The 21,135-nt window shown below is 37.8% G+C and overlaps 1 protein-coding gene across 2 annotated transcripts in view; it reads right to left on the minus strand.

Moving 5' to 3' along the window:
• Positions 1–6,849: 6,849 nt before the first annotated feature.
• LOC113419171 (vitellogenin-1-like) overlaps positions 6,850–21,135 on the minus strand; it is a 56,323-nt gene continuing 42,037 nt past the window's right edge. The window contains exons 24-34 of one of the 2 annotated variants that reach the window (XM_026678445.2): positions 20,983–21,039; positions 19,090–19,146; positions 16,659–16,859; positions 15,089–15,231; positions 14,192–14,327; positions 12,861–12,984; positions 12,098–12,296; positions 9,199–9,293; positions 8,667–8,761; positions 8,408–8,552; positions 6,850–7,125 (exon numbers count right to left, since the gene is read on the minus strand). In XM_026678445.2, coding sequence (XP_026534230.2) covers positions 8,439–8,552; positions 8,667–8,761; positions 9,199–9,293; positions 12,098–12,296; positions 12,861–12,984; positions 14,192–14,327; positions 15,089–15,231; positions 16,659–16,859; positions 19,090–19,146; positions 20,983–21,039 — 1,221 coding nt within the window. In that variant the 3' untranslated portion in view covers positions 6,850–7,125; positions 8,408–8,438. The remainder of the gene's footprint in view (positions 7,126–8,407; positions 8,553–8,666; positions 8,762–9,198; positions 9,294–12,097; positions 12,297–12,860; positions 12,985–14,191; positions 14,328–15,088; positions 15,232–16,658; positions 16,860–19,089; positions 19,147–20,982; positions 21,040–21,135) is intronic. The other variant, XM_087960496.1, reaches the window with a different exon arrangement.

Genomic DNA, 21,135 nt, shown 5'->3' on the forward strand with positions numbered 1-21,135 from the left:
ACCATATGCCTGAAATGGTATAGGGCTTCCTGCCTGAGCAAGGTTTTCGACTAGAAGAATAATTCTGCTATTCTTTTACTCTGTTGTTTTGCAATGATCTACCTAATTGTCATGACCTCCAACCTTCATTAACTTTTAGTAGTAAAGTTCAGTTATTCAGATGTAAAGCAGAAAAAGTGTTTTGAATCTGATGATCACATTCAATTCATTTCACCTGTTGATCCCTCTTAAAGAAGCTTTTTCTAGAGTTGCTTCATTGTCTCATGGAGTTTGAGATAAGGAAGTCCAATATCCTTTCTCCACTTCTTGAAGACAATGTTTGCCTCATCAATTCTCGAAGACTTCCCAACATGAATGCACCAGCATTTGGCCAGTCAATCACCAAGTTCTTTCAGCATCCTAAGATGCAACTCCTCTGGCCTGGAAGGTGCAAATTAATTCAAAACAAACAGATATAGCTTAGAAACCTTTCTGTCAGTCCCAAGCTTAAACCTTCTTTCTGTTACGGACTAAGCAAACGCACTATTTTAAAATCCTAATAGTTTTACTTCTACGGCAGGTTCGTAATCCTGCACTTCTGATTGGCCCGTGAGCAGCGGATCCTGATTGGTCAATTCTGGCTGATCTGATTGGCTGTTAATGGGCGCCGCTGATTGGCCTTTCCCAGAGCGGCAAACTCAAAAGCATTGGTTGTTGTGACAGCAGCCAGCCCTATAAAAGGGCTGCTGCTGGCCAAGTATTTTGCTCTGTTCTGAAGTCACTAATAAAGAGTTGAGTCACTACCCGATGCCTCGTCTCCGTTCCTTGCGCCCACTCTCCAGACATAACACTTTCCTTATCCTGCATTTTACAGTTCTCCACAAGACACCTATCTTGTTGAGAGAAATTGAGCCAAACAGGAGCAGCTTTGCCTTTTCTTCCTTCTATTAGCTATTTGTCACTTTCCTGGATCAGCTGGTTCTTTTCTGCTTTCATTTTGAACATATTTAAAGATGCCTCTTGTTGTTGTTCTTAGCAACCATCATCAACATCAGCTTTAGCTATTCTGACATTATCTCCACAGTTATGGACTAGTTACAGTGTTTTCTCTTAGGGTCTTCGCTTCTTCCACTTCCCGTATGCATCTTGTTTTGTTTTCAAATCTTCACTGAAATCATCACTACCTTTCTGTGTTTCTGTTGCTGAGATGCTCAGTTTTCGGACTCAGGCATGCTGAGATGCTAGATGCTGAGTTTTCGGACTCAGGCATTCCAAATGAAGCACAGCTGGAGCTCTCTGCCAATCTCTGAAGGAGAAAGTTGCTAGCAACACAAAATGGGAACTTATAATTTTAACAAGGATTGGGTACCACTAAATGCTGTCACAGTGTAACATCTACTTTTTTAAAAAGTGTCTTGTTTGATGGATGGATATTAGCATACAACTGAAATATTTTTGTTTTGTCATGTATTTTTTTCTAAATAGATGCTGTCTACAAGCTTACAGGACCGAGCCATTTTGATTCCTGTGAATGTATACCTAATCTGCAATGAAATTCCTTTTTATCCTAAATTTTTAAACAAATTCCATTCTTTAGTACCTATTCTAGAATAGGAGTCATTAAATTGTATTTGCTTTCTTGTATTAATGGTCAGGGCTGGGATTGTTTATTTTTCAGGCTATTATGGTAGAAACAGTGAAGGGCTTGGATATTATGAACCAATGTTCTGATTCATTATTAAGTCATTTTATAGACATTAAATCAATCTAATGTTTTCATAACATGACTAATTTTGCGGTTATTTTTTGTGATATTTTTACTCTTTGCATCTCTTTGTTGGTTTAAATGACAATCAAATGTTCCAAGCAGAAAAGTAGGGTGCTGAGTCTGCAATAATCGCAATGCAGGCAAAAGAATCTGGTTGTGTTAATGTTAGCTGAGAGAAAGTGATATCAGAAAACACAATAAGCTGTTATTAGATTCAAATGTGAGAGTAAATGTAAAGGGAAAGTTTAAGAAAATAATCCAAAGACATATGTCTTTATGACAAAAAATATGATATGAAAATATGTAAATATAAAAATATGGTGTATTTTATATTTAAATACACACACACACATCAATTAAAACACCAAAACCAGTATGAGGTAGTTCATATCAACCATCAATATGTAAATTGGTAAATTACCTAAAAGTAATAAGATATACTGTTATTATAATTTAAAGTTGATTTTTAATAATATATCAGCAATATTTTCTAACTACTTTATTATTTACTAGTCGATTGGATACCTGTGCTTTGCTACGGAACTATGTGATCGGGCTTGATAAATTGATAGTTAAAGCTTGAACATTAATGAGGAGTTACGATCGGCCTCTCCTTCTCTCCCTCAGGCTTGCCCCATAGAGGCCTCTCCTATGTTATCTCCTCTCCCTTTCAGGTGGGGAGGGGGAGTAGAATGTCTAAACTCCCAGCCCACAGGCCAGATGAGTCACACACTGTCCACACCCACGGCCAAGTGGCAGTTGGAACAGAGTTCTTTTCAGGTGGGGAGGGGGATTAGAACGTCTAACTCCTTAGCATCACAGCGTGTTAATAATAATATAAGAAATACTAATGATCTGATAGTCGTTTCAAAAAAATCCTTTCTTAGTGAGCACCTAGAAGCCAAGAGGAACATGCATGCCAAATTTCAAATTTGTAGGCTTTATGGTTCTGGAGATTTCGTGATGATGCATTAGTGGTATTACACACACACACACACACACACACACACACACACACACACACGATTTTTTAAATTTATTTTTAGACTTTTTTTATCCCAACTTTATTACTTTATAAGTAACTCAAGGTGGAGAACATATATAGTTCTCCTTCCTCTCCTTATTTTCCCCACAACAAGAACCCTGTGAGGTGAGTTGGGCTGAGAGAGCTGAAAGAAATTTAAAGTTTGAATGTTAGCCATGTGATTCAAGATATATTTGTATAGTATATTAAGAAAAAAATTAATTTCAATGTATTGATTCCAACTATCCAGTGTAAATTATAACTTTGGGGAAAGATATGCTTTCTATATTCTATGGGTGTGTGTCTTTTGTTCCTTGTGTAGATCAAGGTGTAGATTTTACAATGTCTGCTTTCCTAGCCAGTAGCCTTGGTAGGATGTTTTCTGTCTCTGAATAGAGGCTCTTATGACTGGACTGTAAATGAATACAAATTGTGTCTTTAATAGCTAAGAGAAAGATGGGGAGGGAGGAGAAAGAGGAAGGAAGGAAGGAAGGAAGGAAGGAAGGAAGGAAGGAGATTCTCTTTAAAAATGGAAGTAATACAGTATACAACATCCCTAATCTCTGTCATTAAATAAAAGAAAGTGAATTGTCTTACTCTTTCCCCTTCTTCCCTGAAGGGAGTCTTATTATATTTGAAGCCACTTTGAGAGCAAAACTTTGCTTGACTTGGAATGAATCGTAGCTATTCTCTGTACTATTAAAGATAAAAAGCAAGCAACTGCTCTATCCTTCTTATTTCTTTTCAACATGTTGGATGTCAGTTTTCTTCTGGAACTAGTGGGCTGCAGCTGAGAGTACCAGATTACATTCAATTCAAATGTACCGGTTTAGTCTTTGAATGCACTATATAGCTGAATACAGGTTCCTCTTGATGTTGGGGAAAAAAAAGAATTGACTTGTTTTCTCTCTCTTTTTTATGGTAACTGGGAAAAAATAAAGTCAAACAGAGAATATTTTTCTACCTCATGATCACATTTCACTTGCCTTTTGTTATGCTGTTTGGTGGGAGATGAAGAAACTTGTGGCCTATTTCTATATTACAGAGAAAGAATGCTTTGAAAGTTACAGCACTGGGTAAAAGAAAAAAAGCAGGAAAAAAGAATTAGAGACCTTCAGCTGATGTGAAACAGGGCATGTCATCAATTGAACAGGAGCCTTGGGTAAGGGAGAAGATACACACTTTCATTAAAAGATCTGTGTTCCAGGAGGAACTGAACTTTTCAGGTTGAAACTGAAGATGCTCAGTATATTTTTGCAGTTATAGCTGGGGTCAACGTGTGTTACCATGGTATAACTCCAGGCAGTCTGAAAATTGCCTAAAAATATACCTGGTTTAATTAGATCTATCCTTTCTATGACTGGATTCCTCTGAGGAGAATAGCAAGGCCTGGAAGATGTTACAATGATCAAATGACATACGCATTTGCAATTTTAACAAGAAGCTGTGTTTGAGAAGCTGGTGCTCCAGAAATATTGAAATAGGGATATTTCTGGTATCTCTGCTGTTCACTTTAATCAAAGCCTGGTATCGAGTATCCAATGAGCCACAGGACTCTAAGAAGTAATTCTTCTCTCTTCTTTTGCAAATTCAATTAAAAGAAAATAAAACCTTTAACTGTGAACAAATAAAATAGCTTTACTACTTGCATTAGAGAAATGCAAGAGAGATAGATGAGCAGTATCACACAGGTACAAGGATAAATTTAACAGCGCTGAGCTCTTGAATGCATTGGGATGAATCCTCATTTTCTGGTAAAGATGATTTATTGAAAACCTAGCAGTCTGTATTTACTGCCCGTTTTAAATGTACAGTACATATCTAACCATAACCATAAGGGCATGCGGTGGCCTAGCAGTTAAGATCCAGCTTGAGACCCAAATACTGCATGATGGAGTGATAGACTATTCTTACCCCAGTTCCTGCCAACCTAGTAGTTTGAAAGCATGCAAATGTGAGTAGATAAATAGGTACAACTTTCAACCTAGTAGTTTGAAAGCATGCAAATGTGAGTAGATAAATAGGTACAACTTTGATGGAAAGGTAACATTGTTCTGGGCGCCTCAGTGTTTAGTCATGCCGGCCACATGACTATAGAAGCATCTTCAGATAACGCTGGCTCCCTCAGCTAGGAAACAGAGATCAACACCACTCCCTAGAGTCAGACACTACTGGACAGAGAAAACACAAGTTCTCTTCTTCTTTCTTTGCAAGTGCATTAGCAAAAGTCTCATGAAGCCATTTTTTAAACTCTATTCTACCTTATATCTTTCTTCTGGGCTGATCCAATCTGCTTCTCTTCCTGGCTCTTCAAACCTGGTTCCTTTCTTGCTGATTCACTGGGCAACTTCCTCACATGTGAAATTGCCAGGATTTCTCTCCTGTTTTTTTGGGGTGTGGGGTGGGGTGTGGTGTGGTGGGCAAAGCTCTATAAACCTAGTCTCCCCAATTTCTCTTTCTTCCTTATGGCTTCAGGAAGTGGGACCTCTGGTTCAGAGGTGGTATTCAGCAGGTTCTGACCAGTTCTGGAGAACCGGTAGCAGAAATTTTGAGTAGTTCAGAGAATCAGCAAATACCACCTCAGATTGGAGATTTTACAGCATCTGGCACACCTACCAAGCCATGCCCACAGAACCGGTAGTAAAAAAAAATCTGAATCCCACCACTGCATCTGGTTGGTCAAATGAGTAAAGCTTCCTTGCTTTCTGCCTTTTACCTCTTGGCTTAGCATAAGTAGCCTTTATTTTTTTAAAACTTCATCTCTTATTTCCTTATTTCTCAATCCACCTCTCTCTAGGCTAACCCTTTTCTTCTTTTTCCTAGTCTTGTTCTAGGCTAAACTTACTCTTTTTCTTCTCTTTCTCCCTGTTATGGCTCTCTCTCACCCCAGCACCACAATTTTTAATACATTTTCTAACTCTCCCAAGTGTTGTTTCTGGCTCCCTGCTCCTTGAAACCACATATATTATTTCCACAAGTCCCTACTTCTAATTTCTTTCACTGGCCCCAAGCCATTTAGCTGCAGTCATTTTATCTCCCTCTTAATCGCCTCCTAATTACTTTTTCTCTCAAGGTTCTTATTCCTCTGATTCCAACTTATTTCAGTTTCCTGACTTATTTTGGCCAACTTCTACCAGCTTGCACCAAACTTTTACTCCAATTATCAAACTTATGGCAAGCAACTGGGTTGCATATATCATCATGTTCTCAGTATAATTATTACACAAAATTGGAGGAAGAATATTTCAGCAGCATTTCCTTCTTGATCTGCATTCTCAGTTCATTAAAACCCTCTCTGAGGTTGCAGTCCCACATTTGCTTATGGAAAAAATCTTCTTCAAGTCAAACTCGCCTCCTAGTGACTTCCTAGTGACATGGAGTAGTTTAGTGCTGTATTTGTTGAAAAAAAATTCCTTACATTCCTAGATTATAGACTGGTATTGTTTGAAGGTTACCTATCAATACACTGTTGTGGCCTGATCTGCTTAGCTTCTGAACAAGGTAAGTTGGATGCTACAGATTTTGTATCTATATGCTTATATGTGGTTAAATACAATGGAATTATTTCATAAATAGTTATGAAATAGGTTCATTGGCTATATGATCACAACTGGCCATTGGAAGACAATCTAGATTAATCCAGTTTTAAATGTGGCAGCACTGATATTAAGGCATGGTACTCTTTGCCCCAATCAGCCCCTAAACAGCCATTTTGTAAGGCTTAGTCTCCATTCTCCATTCCTCATTCTGTAAGGCTAAGTCTCCATAAGTCGCTCTCCCCCATAAAAAAGGCTGATGGGAACATGACTAATAATTTGCATTGTTGAGGTGTTTGCTTTCATCTGGTATAGGCTTGGCATGATACATGATTTCTTCATAGAACTCTTCAACACATTATGGACTTCTGCTATGATGTATGTATGTAGTACTTCAAATGTTAACCTACTTCAAAACTTAAAGTTTTGACAATTTGTTTTAATAATTGAACTGGCTTCTCACTAATAAATAATGGTAGTATTACTTTATTTTGACTTGTACGTTTTCTGGGGATAAGAAAGAATAAGAAAGGCCATGCAAATTTATTTAATATGATGTGCATTTATTGAGACCTTCATCTAATGATTAGCACATTTGATATTTTTAATTTATTTTCAATTAGCATAAAATATTCACATTACATAGGGCTTCCACATCCCTCAAATTATTTAGTTCATCTATGGTCAAAGTATTTGTCTGAAAGAGGTTATCTGGGAAAGGTCTTTCCTATCTTCAGTCAGATCTCGCCGACAAGATCTTTTGGGTCTTCTTGCGTCATCTTGGGTCTTCTTGGATTAAATCGAGTCCATTGAAGTTTCTGCCACAAAAACACCATCAATATTGATAAGTAATAGAATTCAAAGCAAATACATTGGAAGAAAATTTTGTAGGTCTTTTGATTATATAATAAAGTATCATTCTCCATTTGAGTTAGGAATGAACATCAAAACAATGTTTGAACTGCTGTGGGATCACAAAAAGCTAGGCATTTCATTTTTATGATTTTATCCATAAATACAATTTTCAAACGATCACATTATTATTTTAAGGCTGTTTTTTAAAAAAAACCAGATACAAATGGTGTCTGTCCACAAATACCAAATCCCATGAAGTAAAACAATTCATCCAAATATTTCAAGCTCCTAATTGCTAAATTAAGGAGCAGAGCATTTCAGGGAAATAGTTGATTTTTCTGATTTGAACTAGAATGTGACAGAAAAAAAATATCCTGGTCAGAAAAGGGATAAATCTTGGTTTGAAGAAAATAAAATCATAGGGCTATAAGGGACCTTGGATGTCTTCTAATCAAACCCCCAGGCCCCTGCTCATCTTTCTTGGAAACTTCTAACAATGGTGCACCCACAACTCCAGGAGGTAAACTTTTCCATTGATTAATTGTTCTCACTGTCATGAAGTTTCTCCTTAGTTCCAGGTTGAATCTCTCTTTAACAAGCTTCCACCTATTGCTTCTTGTCCCATCCCCAGGACTTTGGAAAATAACTTCACCCCTACCTTTCTGTGGTAGCCTCTCAGGTACCAGAAGACAACTAATATGGCACCCCTAATTTTTCTCTTCAGTAACCCCAGGATGTGCAGAATGATCTGCTTAAGAAAATAATGTGTTTATGAGCTAGATGCTGGCATGGTATTTCATTCCTCTCTTCCTCTTCCTGTGACCAAAAGTTGTGATTACTAGTAAACTGGTATGGAGGCATATGGTCAGAGGTTATTCAATCATAGTATGCATTTTGTAGATGGGATACAACTGTTAGAATTAATTAGGAACTTCTGAAGGATGCACTATTTCTAACTATGGATGTCTACCATCACAATCTTAATTTATTTTCATGTTTGGGGGAAGAAACTATTGAATGACAAAGATTATGTGCCAGTTCTTTCTTGAGTTCTCTAACTAGATTTTTGTATGTATTCTTATGAAACCAGGAGGCAGAAATAGAACCGTTTCTTTCGATTCAGTATTATGTGGACATTTTAAAATCGAAAGCACACTTATTTTAACCAATACATGCTGCTTCAAACATTTATAATTAAATTTCTATCTCTAAAATGTTCATACTTCACAAACCTGAAATACATACCTGAATCCTGCTGAAGTTCGGGAATTAAAAATCAGTATTGCTCTCTGCCAGCTTGATATGGGATCAGGTATTCATGTTTCATTTCTCCATTGTAGTCTCCGCAAAGTCCACAGGTTTTGCCTTGTGTTTTTGCAGAAGTTTTTATCTACATGAAACAAATGAGATGTTGCCATAGAAGCTCAACTGATTTTTTTTCCAATACCATTTTTTAAAAAGTAAAAACAAGGAATTCTTGCACAAAAACAGCAGTCTGACTTACTCTCAGTACTTCACCATCATATGCCACGCTTTCCAAGCCAAATTCGGGAGCCTTGATAATAACATTATTGGTTGTTCTCAAAATTTCAACATTTTCTATGAAGAAAAAGCATAGCTTTAAAAGGCTGGCTATTTACTGCAAGAGTTTTCAAACATGCATACAAACCCCTGGAGATAGCCATTGCATAATTCGAAATGATCCTTGCTTCAGGATGTGATTCTTCCCATGCAATCATATTTTCTATCAGATCTTTCAAATTCTGGGATTTCAATTTGCCCCAAGTACAAATATACACATCCAATTTATGAGTGGGATATTCAGCGAACCCAAAGAGGTTGCCCCATTATTGATAAATGTTCCCTTCTTTTCAAATCCATTGTGCTACATTCTTATGGTATGTAGAAATTACTAAGTAATTCAAGTTTATTTTTAAAAATAATTATTGAAAAAAATAAAGTAACCGAGCCAGACAACATGGAGTATTTGAACTGATTTCTGTTAAAGATATAAAATATGGTATCAGATGCAGTACCTCTGTTGTATTTATACCCTTCTCTATTTGTTGGTATTGGTAATTTATTATGTAACACAGTCAGCTCCCCTAAGGAATCTTGGATTGTGATTTCTCTGCCATTGGGGAAAAAAACCAGAAAAATGCATTTTACTAGAAAGTTAAACAAAGGGAAAAAGCATAATAAGTAACAGAAAAGAGTCAGCCTTTCTCTGAAGAAATGCTTTTGCTATACACCCTATGGCTTGAATAAAAGTACTAAAGTTGGTTCAAAGTACTAAAGTTGCAGTGGACTTGTAGATCTGGTAACATGGAAGCAGATGCAATTTTTTCTTCTTTTTATGACCTTGTAATCCCTTTTATCGGATGGGGTTGGGGTAACTGAATGGAGTTGAGTGTTTACTGGCTGGATGCCCTTCCTGATGCCTATGTGGAATTTGCAGCAGATATTTTTTCCTACCATCCTGATAGAGGAACATCTGTTGCTGCCTAGGATTGAAAAGATGCCATGTTCTTATATAATTCAGATTGGCCTGAAAATATTTCCCACTGATGATCTAGCTAGAGGAATAAAAGGCTGTTTCATTGTCACCAACAACCAACATTGGGGGGAGGGGGGGCTGGTGCTTTCTGAGCTTTTGTTCTGACTCAAACCCTTGTCCAATAAAACAAACACGAACCAAAGGGAACAGAAACCTTTTAATGATTCTTACGAATCCCCAGTTAAAAGGCTGCTGCAAACTAATTAACTTTGATAAGCATGAGCTTCGCCAAAACTGCGAGTTTGCCAAAAATAACAGGTAAAGTTACCTAGAAATATTTTACAACACAAGAGTTTTCAAATACCAACTAAGATACTGCAATGTCCACAAGGCTGGAGTTTCAAAATGTCTTTGCTTCCTACAAAAATGTTCGCTTCACAGCTGCCTTTTATCTTCTTGAAGGAGGGGCCATTACCTTGCAGCCTTACTCCCGAGTCGCCTGTGCTGCTGCAGCTGCTCTTTCCCGTGAGCAAGCCTGCATGCATGTGCACTTGGCACAGGATCCTTGGGAACCTCGTCATCGCTGCTGCCAGCCCCCACAATCTCTGAAGGCAGCAGTCCACTCCCCAATGGTCCTGGCCCCTCATCTGAGTCCTCGCTCTCCTCAGCCGTCCGCACCTGCTGCCAGCTAACCACAACAGCTTGGTTGTTTTCTTGCAGATATTATGTGACTAAACCAGGTGACATCATCAGTGCACAAATATTCTCTTTCATTGGAACTCACACTAAGTTACTTCAAATTATCTAAACAGGGATCTCCAACCTTAGCAACTTTAAGACTTGTGGGCTTCAATTCCCAGAATTCCTCAGCCAGCTTTGTTGGCTGAGGAATTCTGGAAATTGAAGTCCACAAGTCTTAAAGTTGCTAAGGTTGGAGACCCTTGATCTAGAACACTTCTCCTATACCAGTCCTCTTCAACTAAAACTAAATGTCATAAACTGAAAGAAATAAAGATTCTTCCTCTGTTCATGCTACTTTACAATCTCTCTATTGTTTTGCTGATTTAATTTTTTAATTAATTCATTATATATTTATAAATAATTCATTTATTGTAATCTTGTTATGTCCTCACATTGTTTGAAAAGCACTTATATGTAAATGACACAATAGGCAACAGTAATTTCATAGATTTTAATGGAACAGAATTTATGAAAAGGCTATAGATAGATTATCAACCATCTGAGCTACCTGTGTAAGAACTCTAAAAGCTCTTTTTCTTTATTATTTTTTACTAATTAAAAGTATTTCTTTGTAACCCACATTTATGGCTATGAGCTTGCTCAGATGGAAGCTGTCTTGTAATTCTATCAAGGCTGGATGTTCTAGGACAGTTGGCTAACCTTTTTGGGCTCCTGTGCCAAAAATTGTGCATGTGCTTGTACGCTCATGCTCGCATGCCAGCACCCAGAAGGCAATGTGCACCCCACATGCCCCTTATGCATGTGCACACAATCACCCCCCCCCCTTACCTGCACTGTGCTTCACAGATGATTTTCGGCTGGTTTGAGGCCTTTTTCGGCCTCCCAAAGGCTTGAGGAAGACTTCTGCAGGCTTCACAGACCGAAAACTAGCTCCATTTCATCACTTCCGGTATTTTCGGAAAAACAGGAAGTGATGAAACGGGGCTAGTTTTTGGCCTGCAAAGCCTGCAGAAGCCTGAAGAAGTCTTCCTCATGCCTCTGGGAGGCCGAAAAAGGTCTCAAACCTGCCAAAAGTCAGCTGTGAGGGGCGCACATGCGCAGTGAGGTAAGTTTGCTTGCAGTTCGCGTGCTGGCATGAATGGCTCTGCGTGCCACATGTGGCATGCGTGCCATAGGTTCTCCATCATGGTTCTAGGATATATATTTAGAGAAGGCAGCTAGTTATTGATAGTAACACTTTTGTGCTGTGTTGACTTTTTGAGAAGTAATTCTGTTATTACCTTATAAACTTGTGAAGTAAGTGAGTATGAGATCACATGCTTTCCAGCTTTAATTAGAAACCAAAATAGCATCACTACCAGATGATAGGAAATACATTTTACTCTTCACCATGACCCCCTCAAAGACCCAGAGATTCCTCATCACAGGTTTAAGGCTTGCTAAGATTTCTATGAATGGCCTGAGTTTTGAATGATCATGTTGAAATTCATTCTTGTAAATCCCTGTAGTTGAGATGTTCAAACTTAACGGGATTCTAAGGTCTTCACTGTTCGTAAAACCTGGCCCTCTGCATGATTTTACAAAATTGAAAAAAATAAAAAGCCAAATTATAAGAAACCTCTTATCAAGAATGACAGAATAATTTCTAAGAAAAAAATAAGCCATTTAAAAAAGAATATTGAAAAAGAAGCTATTGGAAAGAAACTTGAAATAACTCTCCATTTGTTTAAACTTACGCTAAATTAATGCATATGTGAATTTCTTTTGGGAAACCAGGTTTGGGATTGTGGATCCATATTTGGAATTGTGACTTATAACTGCCAGATGTGGTGCAATCCTTAACTACCAGAAGGTCACATTCTCTGTTGGCAATACTCGTGTTGAATGTCTTGTTGTCAAAGGTTGTAATCCTTTCATCCCGTACTTCACACACAGCTGATAAGAAAATAAATAGTAGGGTCAGAGTTAAACTTCAGTCCTACCTATTAGAAAGTGAAAAACCTAAACAAACCCTCAACATTTGCCAAATAATTATTTACATTAAGCATGGCAACAGATATCTATAAGGTTATCCTGCTACATAAACAAGTAAGATAACAATTTCAAACCATGTTGCAAATGAAGTTAGCTAATATATTTATCTAGGAATAAGGCTTACTTAAGAATTCCTAATTGATTTGAATGGGACTAGATGTTAAGAAGCAAAACACAAAACAATGGATTGGATCATTACTGATTATATTGTTATAATAACTATTATATTATTAAATCATATTTAATCATTGTTATGATTTAAGTGGATACATTGAAATCAACCAGACTTAAATAATATAATAATTACCTTAAGTCTCACTAAAACTGAATGAATTGAAACAGCAATATAAGCCTAGATTCGGCTCTACTATATGCTAACCCAAAAATTGCCACAAAAAGATAAACATGATTAATACTAGTCAGTCTATTAGGTACTGGCTTGGTGTAAAAGCAGCATTAATTTACCTTCAACTTCTTTGGACAGCCATAAAGCTACATTCAATTTGCTTAATTTCGGATTCTGATAATGCGGAGTTGGGATGCCAGTGGGAAAAAATTCAGGATAGAAATCTTCCTTGTAAAAGGTTACCTGGAAAGAAAATAATGAAGACACAAAGATAAATGCTGCTACAAATGCATTTTGATTTAACATTTCACTAAGAGAAATGTTTATCACCTAAAACCATTATTTTATTTATTGAACCATAAACAATGGATTGAAACAAAAGAAAAGAAAGGGAAACACATTTTCTTCCATTCACCCAGCTCGATTTGGTCACAATAATTTTGTATGGATTGTAAAGGGCTTAAGAATGCATGCATAAAACAGTCCCTAATATGCAGATTTAAAAAGCAGATTATGGAGAATTGATCTGTGACCATCATGAATGCGTAAGAATTACCAAGCACCTCTTTCCCAATTATTTGACTGCAGAGACACTGCAGTGGTTGTAAGTGGAAAGGACTGGTCATCACATTTTTTTCAGGGCCATCATGGATTCAATTGCTAAATGAATAGTCATTAGTCAAGGACTATGTTGTCTGTGCATGTCCACAATACATCTGTAACTCAGTATTGTTCTGAGTTCTTCTTGTACTTTTTTGCTACAACACCTGAGAGAAAATTTGGTCTTTCCATTGAGATGTCTCCATTGAAAGAGTGTGTGTTTCTTATCAGGCTTTCCCCCTTGCTGACTTGGGTTATGTACCAAAAAACCTCAGCCTCATCTATCCAGTTGTTGCACTAGGTAGGAAGCAAAGGAGGTAGGGTTTCATATGTGTAAGCTGAGTGACTGTAAGCAGTGATCCACTTTATAACACATTTTTCATAGCGTAAATATTCTCAGTGGTAATAAGGATGCCTACTTTTTTTAGAAAGTCTACCTCAAACTGTGAAGACTCAGGTATTTATTTCTCTGATCCAGTTTTATCACTTCATAAAAATCTTTCCAAGTCAAGTAATAGTATTAGGATTTCCAAGAATAATTAAAAAATGTTTAATGGATAAACCTGCTCAGATAGGTGACCAACAGCAGAGAAAATCTTCTTCACAGGTTAAAATGAATGGGGAAATGGCCTATATTTAGGTCTCTTCGTCTAGAAAAGCATACACACAAAATAATTAAGGACAGGAACTGATACCATCTACATCCTGAACTTTAAATGATCTCAGTATCATGTCCTTTGAAATATCAGCCTCTGGCTGATATCCATTTTACTATACCATTCCATTAATTATCCAAATCCAAAAGTGGAACTGTATTAGTAATTTGAGAAAATGGAAAATGATCACCTACATCAGGAATTTTAATGATGGCAACATGAGCTTCTGGAGATTTTTCAACAATTCTGACTATAATCTCACGTGCAGGATTCCTCTGATAAGTTGTGGAAAAGCCTAACTGATATGCAATTCCAAGAAGTAAATACAACCTAGGGAAAAAGCAAGTTATAGATGTGAATTATTTCAGAGAAAGGCAACAATCTTCCCACCCTCGGAACCTCCCTCCCCCCAATAATTCAGCAATGTTCTCTCCCTCCCAAAATTAAGGGTGGGGTTAGGAAGCCTTAATTCCCTTTCCATCACCCCAAATGGCCTGAAATTGCTGCTTGGGTGTATTTGTGTTTATGTGTGTATGTCTGTGTGCATGTGTGTGTATTATGGGGATAAAGGATAGAGATTGTGTAGGCATTTTTTCTCCACCTCTAACCATGAAATCCTTCCCACATTTCAACCACATTTCTTCCCATAAAGGCACTCGTCGGCTTACAACAGTTCATTGTTTGAAGTTTCAAAAACACTGGAAAAAGTGACTTAGAATCATTTTTCACAGTTATGATTGTTGTAGCATCTCCATGGTCACATGATCAAAATTCAGACACTTAGAACTGACTCATATTTATGATGGTTGCTGTGTCCCAGGGTCATATGATCATCTTTTTGCGACCTTCTGACAAGCAAAATCAATGGGGAAGCCAGGTTCACTAAACAACGATGTTACTAACTTAGCAGCTGTGGCAAGACAGGTTGTAAAATGGGGCAAAATTCACTGAACAGTAGAAATTTTGGGCTCTGTTGTGGTTGTAAGGCGAGGACGTCCTGTATTTCCTGCTAGGAAATTTGGCTCACATCTATTGAAAGAAACACTTTAAAAACCTCCAATTGGAAGAATGAGACGTTACAGAGATCTTACTTGAAAGAATGTCTGGATCGGAGGGAAGGAAGCCCGGTCCATTTCATTTTCAGTTGGATAGCTTTATAAATTGCAACATTGCCCGTGGACATCTTGAGTTCTACTTTGTAATCCTTGCATTCATCTCCCCAGCCCAAAGAATACTAGAAGAGGAAGTAAACACACAAATGTGATAGGAATTAAAAGAAAAACGGCATATAGGGATCATTATGGGGTTGCATCCCTTCATTAATGGACTTGGTGTCATGATTTTGGGTCACCTAAGGCTGTTATCCATGCCAAACTGTTCCAAAGGATTTGGACAAATATTTTCTGCTCCATCATAATTCAAGCCCTCTGAGCGCTACCAAAATGGATAGGGGTATGGTGAATGATTAAATCAAAAGAATATTGGCAGTTTTTGCACTTTGATTCTAAAATTTCCTCCTGCTAAAGATTTGATTACCATTTCCCCCCTGCTCCCCCCCCTTTTTGTTACTCTAGAACCGTGATGGTGAACCTATGGCATACGTGCCAGAGTTGGCACGCACAGCCTTCTCTGTGGGCACATGCACCATTACCAGTTGCTCTTCTGGTTTCTGGCCAGCTGGTTTTCATGGTCATCAGAGCACCAAAAATGGACCAAAAAATGGCCCGAAACTGGCCAAAAAAATGGCCTGAAAACAGCCTGAAAAATGACCTGAAAATGGCCCAAAACAGCCTGAAAAATGACCTGAAAATGGCCCCCAAAGCCTGAAAACGGCCCCCCAAATGCCCCCAAAACAGGCATGCATGCACCAGCCAGCTGGTCTTCAGGTTTCTGGCACTCTGACATGCACACATGCACATGCATGCATGCGTGTTCTGGTTTGGGCACTTGGTCCCAAAAAGGTTCACCATCACTGCTCTAGAATATTAATCAGGGACTGGACTCCTTTCAAGAGCCCTTGAGAATCCTATTTGAAAATACCATTGATTTAAAAATGACTTTGATTTAATATAAAAATCTGCATTAACTTTAGGCTACAAATGTAGCCCAAAGTTTTGGAATACATTGGTTTCTGTAATGGAACCTAATCATTTAGGTTAAAAAAAGGCAAAAGAGAAATAGTAAAATAATCACTAGAAAGACTTATGATTAATAATGGAGATTCTCAGTGATCCAGGTCATGGTTGTTCCAAAGGTGCTTTTTCAAGAGGCAACTGGACTTTCTGGGTTTTTCTTTGAAGATGTTAATTTCTCACTTGAGAAGTGAAATGTCTTCAAAGAAAAACCAGAAAGTCCAGTTGCTTCTTGAAAAAGCACCTTTGGGATTAATAATGGAACAATTCAAATTCTTCAGTATTCTAATAGGCACCCATTTACCGATGAACATTGAAAATTGGAGCTCATTCTTCTAGATGTACAGTTTGACTGACCAGCTAAGATATTATGCAAAACTCTGAAATTCCCAGGCTGCTGTAAAGGCCTGAGGTTGAGGAAGACATAGATCACAGAGGTGAGAAGGGTTTCTATAAAATATGTTGTTGTATAAGGCAATGCAATTTCATTACAAAGCAACTTTCACATTGGAAATTAAAAAAAAAATACCTGGAATTTGGAAGGTAGCATAAGGCTATCAAAGCATGCTCTCCATTTAGTTTGGTTGAGTTCACCTGCAACTGCTTGGAAATGGGTTTTGTAGCGGTCACACTTTTCATACAAGGAAAACCTGTAGCCCTGTTCTTTGCTGTCTCTCCTAACTGCTTCAAGCACAGCAGTGAGATATGGCAGGAAAACAGGAGTTTTTGCCTAAGGAGACAAACAAAAAGATGTGATTTTAATCCATGTTTCGATTAGGTAAGTTTCCAAAATTATTTCTTTGGTGAATTGTGTAAACAGCAAAAGAGGAAGAGGGATTTTGAGCCTTCTTTAGTTTTTATTAAAAAGGGCTTCTATAACAGTTCATGTGATATTCCAATCAAGAGATGATACCGGAGTAGGAGCTTGGATAAATGGTTACTAATATTAGCAAAAGAAGGGCCCTTGGTTCTTCATCCACCTATATAATTTCACTCATTGGTATCTTAATTCAATTATGTTTTTTTAAGAACTCTGCACATTTACAGTTTCCCCTGGCTAATTTTCGATTTATATCTTGACACTGTAACCTAACACAGAAAGTTTTGGAATACATTGGCTTCTGCAATGGAACCAAATCATCTAGTCAAAACATTTTTAAAAAGCAAACAGAAAGCAAAAGAGAAATATTTTAAACTGAGCTAAAAATTAAATAGCTATTATTTGTATATACATAAGCAAAACTTTCAAGCTATGTTTGTTCCTACAATTGGATGGATCTGGACATGCCTGGATATGTAGGTATGTATATATGTACATATGCACATGTGAGTGTGTTTGTGTATGCTTCTCTGTATTATATATTCTTTTTCAGGGATGATTTTACACACACACACACACACCTGTGACCCATTGCTGAGGGGGGGGGGGGGGGACTAAATAATCTGTGGAATGTGAGGGAGGAATTTAACAACAGCCAGCCCAATCTCACCAGCAGGTATGTGAGTTGTTATGAACTAATAAAAACTATTTAATAAAAACTTGTCAACCTTATGAGAAAAGCAGGCTCGTAATCCTGCACCTTTGATTAGCAGCCAGCCCTATAAAAGAGCTGCTGCTGCCCAGGGTTTTTCGCTCTGTTCCTAATCATTAATAAAGAGTTGAAGTTCACTAGTTCTCTGCCTCGTCTCCGTTCCTTGCGCCCATGCTCAGAATATAACATGAGTCACTCCCTCATTTGTCCCTCACTGGCCACTGCCATTAAGAGCTTTAAAATTTCAGCCTTGGTTCCAAAGCAGGAATGGCTATTTGTTGATCAGGCCTTGCTGCCTGCTGATTGGGTGAAGGGGCCAGAGGAGAAGGGAAAGAGGATGGAGATGTGTCCCTCCCATCTTTTCTTGCACCATGCAATCTGCATGTTTTTGGGACATATACCTGGAAGGTGGGGTGGTGCTGAAGAGGCCACAATTCCCCCAAATTTTATTCTCATGGCATGCATCCCAGCATGGTGTAAGTTAGTTTATTTGAGTTATCTTGGTTCCATAGTTGTTGCCCTATACTTTCCACTTTTGTCTAATTGGAGATTACAAAACAAACAGGGATTAGAGTTTTAGTAGTTTATATGTGCCTATCTATTCTCTTTCTCTCTGTGTGTATGTCTGTCTCTTTCTCTCTCTCCTATCTCTCAATCATCTATCTATCATCTATTTGTTTATCATCTATCTCTCAATCTATCATTTCTTTGTCTATCATCTTTCTCTCAGTCATCTATCTATCCCAGGCTAGAAACCAGGAGAGTGTGAGTTCTAGCCCTATTTTAGGCACAAAAGATGACTGGGTGACTTTGGGCAGTTATTTTCTCTTAGACCACAAAATTAGGTGTGGATGACAATCCAGTTGGCAAATTCCTGTGGTAGCCAGTAGATCAACATTCAGTCTATCTGAAAAGTGGACCCCGCACCTAGAGAAAGTGTTGAAGTGTTAAAGTACTTTCCTAAACCAAAATTGGTTTTGTGCAGCCCTCTACCAGAAGAAAGCCTGAAGCAAGATGTAGGTTGGCTATTTGAGCCAATATTTTAAAAAACATTGGATGAACAAGAGGCTGAAATACTGATTCAATTCAGTTCAATCCATTTCATTAAAAAAAAATCAGAAACTTGTAAAAAGGAACCAACAATCATAATTGTTGCTATGTTGCCTTTCCTTCCAAAGTAATAGCCAGTTTATTAGGGAGTTTCATGCCAGAGAGAACATCTTAACTTTGGTCAGCCAGTCTTAATTAATCTCTCTAACCTAATGAGTTATCAGCATAATGGCCTAATAATCCTTATTCAACTGGTACTTTATTCCTTATCCTTTTTCTGAAAATACATATACCATTTGATAAACGGATTCCAAACAACGATTCTTTTTAGAAGCATACCAACTTACTTACTTTCCTATTAATTCTTTAAAAACATACCTCTTCCCTCCAGCTGGACTCATTTCTGCTCCTTCCATCAGACAATGGACTGCTTGACTGCACCATGTAATACAACATTTAAACAGAATTAGAGGTACTGAGTGGCAGAGGACAAAGGTATAAGAATGAAAGGGAGTGATGAAGGTCTATCAAAACACAAGAGCAAATATTTTTCTGTTTCAATGTCCTAAGCAGTAATTGTTGAAAACCGTTTTCAATTATGTTAGAAGGTTGTAATATCTATGCAAACAGCAGCAGTCTACATTTGTATGTTTTGGGGGAGGGGATAGCAACAAAAAGTTAAAGCAGTCATATCTACATGCAATAGCAGATATTGTGTTGATGTAACAATTAGTTTGTCTTTTCCAAAGTACCATCTAAAATAGTATAGGCTTAATCTTAGGGATTGAATTCCCAGATTCCAGTTGTTGTGAATCAATAAAAGTGAATAACCTAAATGCAAATTAGGGGTTGAAACCTGCACACTTGATTGGTCCTTATACAACAACTTGGGATTGGGCCAGAACCAGTCCCTGATTGGCCACTTTTGGGACTGTCCTTATTGGTCAGTAGTTTGAACTTGTTGCACATTTTCATTGGTTAATAAGGCAGCAGCTAACCCTATAAAAGGGTTACTGCTGCCCATAGTATTGCTCTGTTATGTTCTATCACTTTATTAAAGAGTTGAAGTCACTGGTCAGATGTCTGGTCTCCGTTATTCTCCATACTTAACACCAGTCTTGTACTTTTTGGAAGGTCCCTCAAGAAGCTAAAAGAAAGAACTGTACTTTCAAAAGCTTGGGATATTTTAAGATACAATTCTGAAAGTCCTATGAAGCTATACTAGACTGATTTTATTTACCTCAGAGGAGCATGCATGCGTGGTGGCACAGTGGTTAGAATGTAGTATTGCAGGTCTAACTCACTGCTCACTAGAGGAATTCAATTTTGAGTGGCTGAAGATTGACTCAGCCTTCCATCCTTCCCAGGTTGATAAAATGAGGACCCAGATTGTTGGGGGCAATATGCTGACTCTGTAAAACTGCTTAGAGAAGGCTGTAAATACTCTGAAGCAGTATATAAGTGCCATTGCTATTACTATGCATAGTTTGAAGTATTACTATTCTGTGGACTGATTGTATCAGCCAGGATACGCGGTACCGCTTGTCTCACACAAATCAGGTGAGAAACCTACAGAGACCCTAAAGTGGAAGACTTGGTGTAATACACGAAGTAGGATAAAGCAGTTGTATTTTTGGAGTAGAAATTAAAATCTATGCAAATATTCACTACTGGCCAAATGCAAATGCAAATATTCACTACAGGCCAACTTACACAAGGAAGCCTGGCTGGTGTATTCATTGGCTGAAACTACAATGAGATGGCGCCTGACCACTCAATCACCATTTCAGTTAGATTTGGTAGTTTTTTTTTTTTTTTATGGATTGGATTGAAGGGAGGTCATAACTCATTCCAGCATTTAGAAACAGGTCTCTCTTTGCTTCCAAGCAGCACTTCTCTGGAAGCTCCTCTGCAGCCACTTCAGAGCTCTGCCCAGCCTTGCAGTTTGATTGACTGGCTTATTTATTTATTTAGACAACTTATATGCTTGCTTAAATATTATAGCAGTTATATGAAATACCTTGCTGGTAAGTCATAAAAAACAGTCTCTGCTGGTTAATTTATGAGTGTGAACTGGGAAATATTGTCTTCATTCTCTAGCTGACAGATCAGCTTGAGTTAAATCATTTTCATATCAACTTTCACATTCCACAATCATGTCTTATTTGGATTTCTTTTCTCCAAAGGAGGGTGGAAGTATCAAGCATTGGAATCTATCCACGTTAATATAAAGAAAGGTCAGTTGAAAATCATAATAATATTGAAACTCACTTGTTCGAACTGGCTTTCCCTGAAGTGAAGCTTTGCCAGGTCTTGGTCTTGCAGTTCCTGCAAAATGTCAAAGAAGAAAAAGCAAAGCAAAGGTTGCCCAAATGCACATGGCTGCATGCATGCATTCATGTTGGAAGCACTGAAGTCCTTCTG

This window comes from Notechis scutatus, chromosome 3 (genome assembly GCF_049901735.1).
Source record: "Notechis scutatus isolate UNSWTSFEM ecotype Mainland chromosome 3, rNotScu1.2, whole genome shotgun sequence".
NCBI classification, from domain to species: domain Eukaryota; kingdom Metazoa; phylum Chordata; class Lepidosauria; order Squamata; family Elapidae; genus Notechis; species Notechis scutatus.